Source organism: Danio rerio, chromosome 15 (assembly GCF_049306965.1).
Source record: "Danio rerio strain Tuebingen ecotype United States chromosome 15, GRCz12tu, whole genome shotgun sequence".
NCBI classification, from domain to species: Eukaryota; Metazoa; Chordata; class Actinopteri; order Cypriniformes; family Danionidae; genus Danio; species Danio rerio.
This window is the reverse complement of record NC_133190.1, coordinates 132,501-142,500: the sequence shown is the minus strand read 5'-3', so window position 1 is coordinate 142,500 and position 10,000 is coordinate 132,501. Positions and strand designations below refer to the sequence as shown.

Here is a 10,000-nt window from a genome sequence, read left to right as displayed (position 1 = left end):
ACACACTGTGGGCGCCATCATACACCCGGCGCAAGATGAGTCTGGCGTTCAGTTTTTACTCTGACAGAGTCCACCGTGACTCTTACAGGGAACGAGAGACCAGACTCTGACTGGTGTAATGCAGGTTCTGCTCAAAACTCATGAAGAAAATCAGCGAGAGTGGATCCATCTGTCCTTAAAATAGCAAAAGTGGACTCAGACATGCTCTTAATGCGTCTGCGCCGTGCGCTTCAGACTTAGATGGGTAAACTAGAGCCCTCAGTGTTCTGCTCGTCTAGAAAACACTTCTTGATTTCAGAGTTTGTAGATATTTAGACTAGAAACGAGACAGAAAGTCTCATCACGTGTGCAGTGTAGAGTTCTGTATGAGCTGCCACTGTTTCCCTTACACAGTCATCAGCCAGACGTATAATAGTGACAGCTTTATTTATTCTGTAAACACCGACTCCACAGCAGGAGACAGAAACACAGAGGCAGTGGATGAGCGCAGCCTCCAGATCTCCTCAACTCATGAAGGAGACACATCTTCATTTCTGTGCGTCTTATAATGTCAGTGACTGATCCGTTTTCTTTGTGTGTGTGTCTGTGATAATTTCACTGTGTGTGTGAATATGTGTGTGTGTGTGTGTGTTTGTGTGTGTGTGTGAGTGTGTGTTACCTCCTTCAGCAGTGCTGACGGGCCTCCATTGGCTCCAGCTGGACGGCCCCTGACTGCTCCTGCACTGCAGCCGCACCTCATACTGACTGAAGGCCTGCAGGTCTGAGATCACACACACACCGACCACACCGCTGACCTGCTGATCCTGGACCAGTGATCCAGAGGAGTCCTGCACCTGCACACACACAGACATATGGTTACACATCTAACTCACACAGCGACCACACCGCTAACCAGCAGAATCACTGTAATTCAGCCACACTGGAGGGTTAGGGGGAAGCTTAAACTCACATCCCACACTGTCAGAAAAAATGTGCAAAATTTGTACCTTTAGGGGTACAATGGCTTGTCACTGGGGCAGTACCCTCAAGGGTACACCTGTTGTACCCTTTCACATGGGTACATATTTGTACCCTAGCAGTATGTACCTTCATGGGTCAAATATGTACCTCTGCTGACTAATTTGTACCTTACTTGGGCTATGGTACAATAATGTACCTTTAAAAAAGGTACAATTTCTCCTCCATAGGGATGAATTTTGTACCCTTTCATTTCAGATTTGTACTCCATACACAATAAATTTCATTTATCACATTTATTAAACATCAACATTTTTACAGGATGAATGTTTAAACATTACATCATTTTAAAAGAATAAAAAGCAATATTTTCCCATGAGTACAAACTGCAAGATAATTGTAATTTTATACCTGTAACTTTTTATCACAAACACACATTGAAAGATTCAAAACAATAACATTGTCACCTTTTTAGAAGATGAAAGTTTTAAACTATCACAAAGTCATACCAGATGCATAAACTTAAAAAATAGCTGCTTAAACATTTTAAAACATTTTATGAAACAGCAAAAAAACTTAATATTATTTTTTTAACATCAGTGCATCCCATTTCACTGAGCATTTTTACCAATGTAACAAAGTAATTTTTCTAAAACAACAGTAGACCTAATAAAAGTACATTTTTGCTAGTGCACTGCATTCTACATTTTCTAAAAGCATCAAGAATCTCAAAGCAATCTTTTTCCATACAGTACATTGAAACATGTCACTTAAAGTATACCCATAATCATTTTAGATCTCAAAAACACTTTTGATCAAAGTTTTACACATTTAATTTAAAATTTCTAAACATTCTTAAGAAACATTTTATCAGCAGAGTATGTTTCAAGAGCCTGAAAGTCCATCTGTCTTGGTTTATAACACCCCATTCAAAGTCAAACTCTTACTGTATTTGCATGGAAATATGAATCATACAACAGCAGAATTAAAAACTTGCTACACAGAAACCAGTGCAGTATTGACATTTAAAATGTATTTCATTAGGAAAGTGTCTTTTTTTCTTCATTAGCGGTCTCACATGCACACGATAACAGTTCAATTTGAGCACCTGAATGTGTCAATCTCATCAAGGATGTTGGGCGGAGAAAATTCTTAGCATTGTTTCATCCTGTGCTTCTCAGTTGATTTGGGCAATGTTATTGAAATGTCTATAGCTGCTAGTCTTAAAATACTGATGCACAGACTCGAAACGCATGCACCAAAGTAAATGCAAAGATCCAAGCATTGCTGTTTGATGCAGACCCAGCAATACCAGTTCTCTTGGACAGCTGCACTGATTTTTCTTGTAATTTTGGATCTCCATCTTCACACCGTTGCTGATGTTCAAATTTAAATTGTTGTTCCATCTTGGGGAGTTGCTGATGTTCATCCTTTGCATTCTTTATGTAGCGTGGATAAGCCAAGTTGAAAACACAGTAAACAGCGAAGGATGTAATAATGCCTTTAAAACGGACTTTCAGCCATCTGTAGAGTTGGGTATGGAGCATCATCATCATCCCACTGTGAAAAGAAAAAGTAAAGGACATGAATAAACAATGTAAAATCTGTCAGAACTGCATAACATCTATCAGAGTATTACAAAGTGTTTAACCAACAGTACCCAAACCTCTCCCAGTGTAATTACTGTAAGCAATCATCTTCCTCTTTAAGAATATGGGGGAGCAGAATTAGAGCTGCACGAAAGTCAGAATCTATTGCAAAATAAAATCATCCATCCATTTATTTTATTTTCGGCTTAGTCCCTTTATTAATCTGGGGTCGCCACAGCGGAATGAACCGCCAACATATCCAGCATGCGTTTTACACAGCGGATGCCCTTCTAGCTGCAACCCATCACTGGAAAACACCCATACACACTTATTCACACACTATGGCCAAATTAGCTTACCCAATTCATCTGTACCGCATGTCTTTGGACTTGTCGAGGAAACCGGAGCACCCGGAGGAAACCCACGCCAACATGGGGACAACATGCAAACTCCACACAGAAATGCCAACTGACCCAGCCGAGTCTCAAACCAGCAACCTTCTTGATGTGAGGCGATCGTGCTACCCACTGCGCCACTGTGACACCTTAAAATAAAATAAAGACAAATAATGAAGTACTCTTAAATAATTTAATAATATAAAGGACCTGTTTTTAAAATAAAGAAAAAATTATTGGAATGTTTAGCAAATGCTGAATAAAAGATATTGATGTATTTTTATGAATTACCTTTTTTTTAACGAAAAACATTAAGGAATGTTCTGTATATAAAGGGTTTGTATATAAGGCCCATGAGTTTGAACTTGCTAAATGCAGCTTGAAAAGGCACTTAATGATCACATCCAAGAAATAAGGTTGTGATCTAGCAAAATTATTATTACGTAAGTTTTATGTTAATACCTGTTAGATCATCTGCGAACTTCTATTCTCTTGCTTTTTTGTAGACTTTGGCCAGTGGAGATGCTTTTTTTCTTAATCAAGCTCAGGCACCTTTAGCACAAGCTGTCCTTGAAGCTCTGACTTGGTTGGAGATGGTTGATGAATGCATTCAGTCAGGTTCACCATGACTATAATAAACAAAAAGGAAATTAGTGATTCACTTTAACTAAAAACATTATCTAATATTCTTTGTTGCCAATTCCCCTTAAGTTATTATTGTACAAATAGTTGTAAACTTGAATGCACATATGTTCACCACAAAGCTTAAAAATTAAATTTATTTTTACAATAGTCATAACATTTATAATAGTCATTTGATCCTACACTTTGGCTATTACTGACATTAAACTTTTCATTTAAACTGAGAACTGATTTAAAATGTGTGATCTCACTGACAAGGGTGTTTTTAATAAAGGGTCACACACCTTATTTCACTGGATACGCAGGACATTCGCATTACTCTCAAAAGATGATGCATCCTCACCAATTGCAGCAATCACCTATTGGATCAAATATAAGTGCAAAATAATGACAATCATAAAAATTCAAATATAACTTTAACACTTCACCTAACAGTTTCATAGAAAAAGGGAGATTAAATTTAAGACTGCACAATGAATTCCTGGGGAAAAAGTACACACACACACACACACACACACACACACACATACATTATAAATATATATAATATATATATATATATATTATTAACAAACAGATGAAATACAAAATACTAAATACTTACGTTATTACACTCTACTGCTTCCTCGTCCACTTCATTTTCTGAAAGAAAAAGAATTATGATCGGTGTGAACTTGAGGTTAACAGCAAAAAAAAGCTTTAAATTAGCAACTTAAAGGTTTGATAAATGACCCGCACCTCGATCTGACACGACAGATGATTATGACTCTCTTGGACATGCATTTATAACGTTATTTAAATATGTAACGTTGCAAAATACAACTGCTATAAATGGACGTGGGTCGAGATATGCATAAACTAACGTTAAAGTTATATGTTTCAGACATGAAGGCATTCACTTCACTCCTTTCCGAAATAAACATGAACGTTAGCATGAATGTTAGCTTCCCAACACTAAGGAAATTCTGAGTTTATAAATAACGTATGCAATAAAGACTTAACGTTAACCACATTATCCAAACAAAACTAACGTTAACTTAAATGTGTTTTGAACTGTTTCTCTGGACGTTTCACCGCTGTTTTGCCAGTGTCTCCAGCTCTGTCTCATGGCCAGGTTATTTAAAAAATCATATTTTAATTTCTGGTCAATCTTAAATTACAAAAGGGTCCCCTCACGCGGCAGGTAACTCGACGGTAACGTTAAACTTAACTACATACACAAGGCAAAGTAACGTCAAATATGAATTGAATATGACCCAACGGATATTTACAATAAGTTATTTAACATTAAACTTACCTGCAAATGTCTGTGCTTCGTCTTCACCAGCTTCTTTGCGTCCTTCAGGTCCATCCTCCGTCGACGCCGAGAAGAGCGTCAGGAACAGTGCAACAGCTGAAGATTAACCGTCGCACGTAACGTTAATCAGCTGGCATTATGAATGCACGGCGCGGGCAAAAATCCTATTGGACAACACGAATTCAAATTTGCTGGCTGCTAATGCTAAGTGAAAGTCAATGGACAATACCCTGCTGTGCAGACCCGCAAGTTTAAAAAAATATCATCTAATGTTTCACAAAATGTAGTTTTAAGAGTATTTCAGGCGAGAATGTAGTTGTTTTAAACTGGAATCGGCAGTTTATTTAAAAAGACAGCGCTTCTTTGACTATGTGCTTCAGTGAAAGCGGACTCTTCAGCGGGAGCTTTATGATTCTCTCCCCCGCCGACAGCAGCTTTTACTTCGGCCAGTCAACCTCGCATCTGCCGCTGGATTCAATCTCCCTCTTGTAGTTAAAACACGATATTTAATACATTTTGTGTATATCTAACGGCCAGTTTTTGGTCTTTTAAATCTATTATTTGTTCTCAGCTGTATTATTTTGGCAGTATTATTCTGTTACGTTTTAAAATTGTTTTATTAATTTATTTATTAATGCTACAAGGTTGCACTCTGTCTTTGTTTACCAAGTTGGTTACCTTTAATTCCTATTGTATTCATCTACTTTATAGTTGTATGTCCATTCTAGTAGTTTATTAAATCTGATAATCAAAGAAAGGTCTGTGTATAATTAGCCATTTCACTTTACATTTAGGGGGATTTATGTTAACATTTTCTTAAAAATATTAATTTATAATATTTATAAGGCCATGTTTTATATAATTAAATAATTTAATTTACAATGTACAGTTTTTTGTGTGCATTCTTCCAAATAACCAACAACTCATGACATAAATTAAGGACCATTTCATACACGTTGACTTGCTCCTTTTTCACACAAGTGATTGTACCTTTCTTTGGGCCTTAAATGGCCCAAACATGGACCCTTTGACAGTTGGGAACATATTTGTACCTTTTTTACCCTTAAATGGTACAAATAAGTATCTTAGGGTGCTACTTTGAACCATTGAGGGTACAACTTCACCATTTGTACCCCAAGTGTTCACAAATGTACCCCAACCGTACCCTTTTTTCTGACAGTGCAGCATCTCAGTTTTGAGGATCTTTTGGTCTACTTCACTTGGTCAGACAGGTTCTATTGAGGTCACTGTTCAGTCATTTACTTTCTGCATGCTTCATGTTTAATTAGAGAGTCAGTAAATGATGACAGCTCAAATGTGTTCAGTGTTGTGTCCAGCAGCCGTGTAATAATCAGCATGAAGCACATCCAGCCGCTTCTTACAGTATAAAGACTTCACACTTATTCTGAAGACTCTGATTTGTCTGTATTTATACACAGCACATGAGTAAGTTGTCAGAATTTGAGTATAACTACATTTAGACTTAAACGTTTGAACATTACGATGTCGAAGTTCCTCGATAATCTCAATCGATTCACACAGAAGAAAATCATTCAAGGTGAAAGTCATTCTGCCTCACACTTTCACAAACCGACAGCACATGACTGCGACCGTCAATGATCTTACACATAAAGGAGGAAGAGCTGTGTGGAAACACAGAATGAAAATGTGTGATATTCACTTTCTGTTCAGGAAAAGACGAAGCAAACGGCACACTTCTGCTTTAGTCAGAGCCAGGGTCACTCAACACCTTCACTATTATAGTAGATAGAGATCCTGAGATAGGCTCATGCAGGAACACTAGAAACCCCCGAGATGACAAACAGAAATAAAAACTAACATTAATAGAGCTACTCAACAGTTCATATGAGTGTTTACACACACTAACACCAATATATATCCGCATCATTTCAATTTAACGGTATTCAATAAGCTCATGAAAAGTATTATTATATAATCCTGTTGTACTTAATCTGTTGTACACAAAATTAAATAATAAATAGGAATTCAATGATATTTTGTTTTATATTACTAATATCTGACAACTTCTAAAATATATATATTTTTAAAAACTAACAAAAGCAATATAATTATTTACTTTTTGCCTTGTTTTCAGGAATAAACCACAGAGTTTTACAGACACCGCAGGGAAACGTCTCTCTTGAACTGCTTCTCTTGTGTTTGGATTTCTGTGTTAATACACACGTTTGAGTCTCATATGAGAAACAGTGATCAGCGTCTCCAATAACTCTTTAATTTTCAATACATTTTCACACTCAAATGGGGAGGATTTGGACTTGTGTGTAAAAGTGTTCGTGTGAATAATGCAAGATTGAAGTGCAACTATTTCAGCCCCGTGACTCTATTAGTTAATTATATGAGTATAGGTTAACAGTACTATAGTTAGCTACAATTTCCACCTGACAGAAATGAATCTAATTCACATTTAGGATTTGGTTTCTTTTATTTTAGAATGGAAAGCAGCTGGAGTCATGTTAAAACTCTTTCATTGATCTCTCTAATGATTAAACTAAAGCACATTATATTCTCCTGCAGAGCATGTTGAGCTCAGACTCTCTCTGATGTTTACTGTGTGTGTCGAACAGCGGGACTCCTGAAAACAGCTCCGTCAGCAGCAGAAACATGCTGACAAACATCAGAAAAATGCAGATTCCTCAGAAATAACCACCTACCCGGAGTTATACTGCCTAAATCACAGTAAAATACCGCACTGAAAAATGGAGAACCGCCTGATGATAAACACTTTACTGGCACCAGCGAACGCGATTACCAGAACCAGACTTCAGCGTTCATCCAAGCATCCAAAACACAACAGCAAAACACAGTCAAACGCAAGAACAGCCCGTCCCACATCAACACCGTAAATGACAACAATCATCAATGATCTGGTGCAAAGATTTCAGCTCAGTCTGTTATTCATTAATATTAGAGGAGTTCAGTCAATCAGACGATATGTGCCTTACACTCATAAAAGATGGATTTCAGTGGATCATGTGTTTTACAAAATCTCCTTTAGCTTCAAATTTACGCAAAATCAAAGTTATAAATATGAACAGACATCATCCCAAATTTAAAGCTGATATCTGAAAACATAGCCTGACTCTGAAGCGCAGGTGGAGCGTGCTGTGATCAGTGCTCAACACTGAAGACACGTGGAGCGGTTTGAGGATGTTCTTGGTCTGCTGAGGAGCTCTGATTCACTCCAAATATCTTCATTTGTGTCTGAGGGTGTTGAGAGTAATCAATGACAGAGTCTTGATTTTGGGGTGAACTATCCCTTTAAGACACATTTGAAATAACAGTGGTGACATTTATTCAGAAGTCTCAGAGCTTTCCCATGATATAGAGTTCATCATGAATTGATTAGGATTTAATTTCAATATAGTAAATTAAAGTGTCTAGTTTAGAAATGTTACACACATCACACACATGTCCTGCATCACACAACACACCAGTGTCCTCTACTGGTGTTCTCTGAGGCAGTGTTATATATATATAATCTCGGTTCAGCACAAACTCTACAAGCGTGTGTTCCACACAGCTGTACAGCAGGAGTGTGTGTGTGTGTGTGTGTGTGTGTGTGTGTGTGTGTGTGTGTGTGTGTGTGTGTGTGTGTGTGTGTGTGTGTGTGTGTGTGCATGTGAGTGTGTGTGTGTGTGTGTGTGTCTGTGTGTGTGCATGTGAGTGTGTGTGTGTGTGTGTGTGTGTGTGTGTGCATGTGAGTGTGTGTGTGTGTGTGCGTGTGAGTGTGTGTGTGTGTATGTGTGTGTGTGTGTGTGTGTGTGTGTGTGTGTGTGTGTGTGTGTGTGTGTTTATATGCTGAATTCTCCTGACTCATGAATGATCAGCGCTGGGCTATGAATGAGCAGATGTGTTATAAACACTCCTGACACTGGCATGAGGAGTCAGAGCAGAGTCACCAGCGCATTACAGACACACTGACTCACTGAACACCCCTCTACAGACCCACAGCACTGCCCACTGCTGCCCACTGACTCACTGAACGCCCATTTACAGTAAAGTAGCATACTGACAAGTCCCAGTAAACCAGCATCTTCACTAGTCCTCCAACATCTTCACTAGTCCTCCAACATCTTCACTAGTCCTCCAACATCTTCACTAGTCTCCAGCATCTTCACTAGTCCTCCAGCATCTTCACTAGTCCTCCAGCATCTTCACTAGTCCTCCAACATCTTCACTAGTCCTCCAACATCTTCACTAGTCCTCCAACATCTTCACTAGTCTCCAGCATCTTCACTAGTCCTCCAGCATCTTCACTAGTCCTCCAACATCTTCACTAGTCCTCCAACATCTTCACTAGTCCTCCAGCATCTACACTAGTCCTCCAACATCTTCACTAGTCCTCCAGCATCTTCACTAGTCCTCCAGCATCTTCACTAGTCCTCCAGCATCTTCACTAGTCCTCCAACATCTTCACTAGTCCTCCAACATCTTCACTAGTCCTCCAGCATCTTCACTAGTCCTCCAGCATCTTCACTAGTCCTCCAGCATCTTCACTAGTCCTCCAGCATCTTCACTAGTCCTCCAGCATCTTCACTAGTCCTCCAGCATCTTCACTAGTCCTCCAACATCTTCACTAGTCCTCCAGCATCTTCACTAGTCCTCCAGCATCTTCACTAGTCCTCCAACATCTTCACTAGTCCTCCAGCATCTTCACTAGTCCTCCAGCATCTTCACTAGTCCTCCAGCATCTTCACTAGTCCTCCAGCATCTTCACCAACTCTGCCCTCACAGTAAGAGTGTGTAAGTGAATGTCCCTCAGTAGTGAACGAACACTCACTCTATAGTGTACACTAGTTTGTGATCATACGTGTGTCACTGCTGTGTGTTTTGGTGTTCTTCAGCTGATGTGAGGGCCTGTTCTGCCTTATTTTACACACTGAACACACACACAATGCTTCTCACACAATAATTATATTTGATTTTCAGCACTGATGAAGGCAAACATGAGGACAGTGACCAGTAAAGTCCCTTCATCACGGCTGATCATCCCCACCCTGATCCAGTCAGAGCTAATCAATAAACCTCTGACAAACCCTGCAGCGCCCCTCTTCCCTCTGTCTGTAGAGCAGGGAGAG

The 10,000-nt window shown here is 39.0% G+C and overlaps 1 protein-coding gene and 1 long non-coding RNA gene across 17 annotated transcripts in view; both read right to left on the bottom strand.

Moving 5' to 3' along the window:
• axl (AXL receptor tyrosine kinase) overlaps positions 1-10,000 on the bottom strand; it is a 48,665-nt gene that overhangs the window by 25,781 nt on the left and 12,884 nt on the right. For all 16 annotated transcript variants that reach the window (XR_012391191.1, XR_012391192.1, XR_012391193.1 and 13 more), the window contains exon 7: positions 659-833. Coding sequence is in view for 8 of the 16 variants with exons in the window: in XM_073924248.1 (XP_073780349.1) it covers positions 659-833 (175 nt within the window). In the remaining 8 variants the exon portion in view is untranslated. The remainder of the gene's footprint in view (positions 1-658; positions 834-10,000) is intronic.
• LOC103908784 (uncharacterized) lies at positions 1,242-4,960 on the bottom strand. Its single transcript, XR_658260.5, has 6 exons — positions 4,881-4,960; positions 4,188-4,225; positions 3,868-3,942; positions 3,404-3,570; positions 2,906-3,090; positions 1,242-2,517 (listed from the first exon to the last, which is right to left on the bottom strand). It is a non-coding gene; the product is annotated as an uncharacterized lncRNA (long non-coding RNA).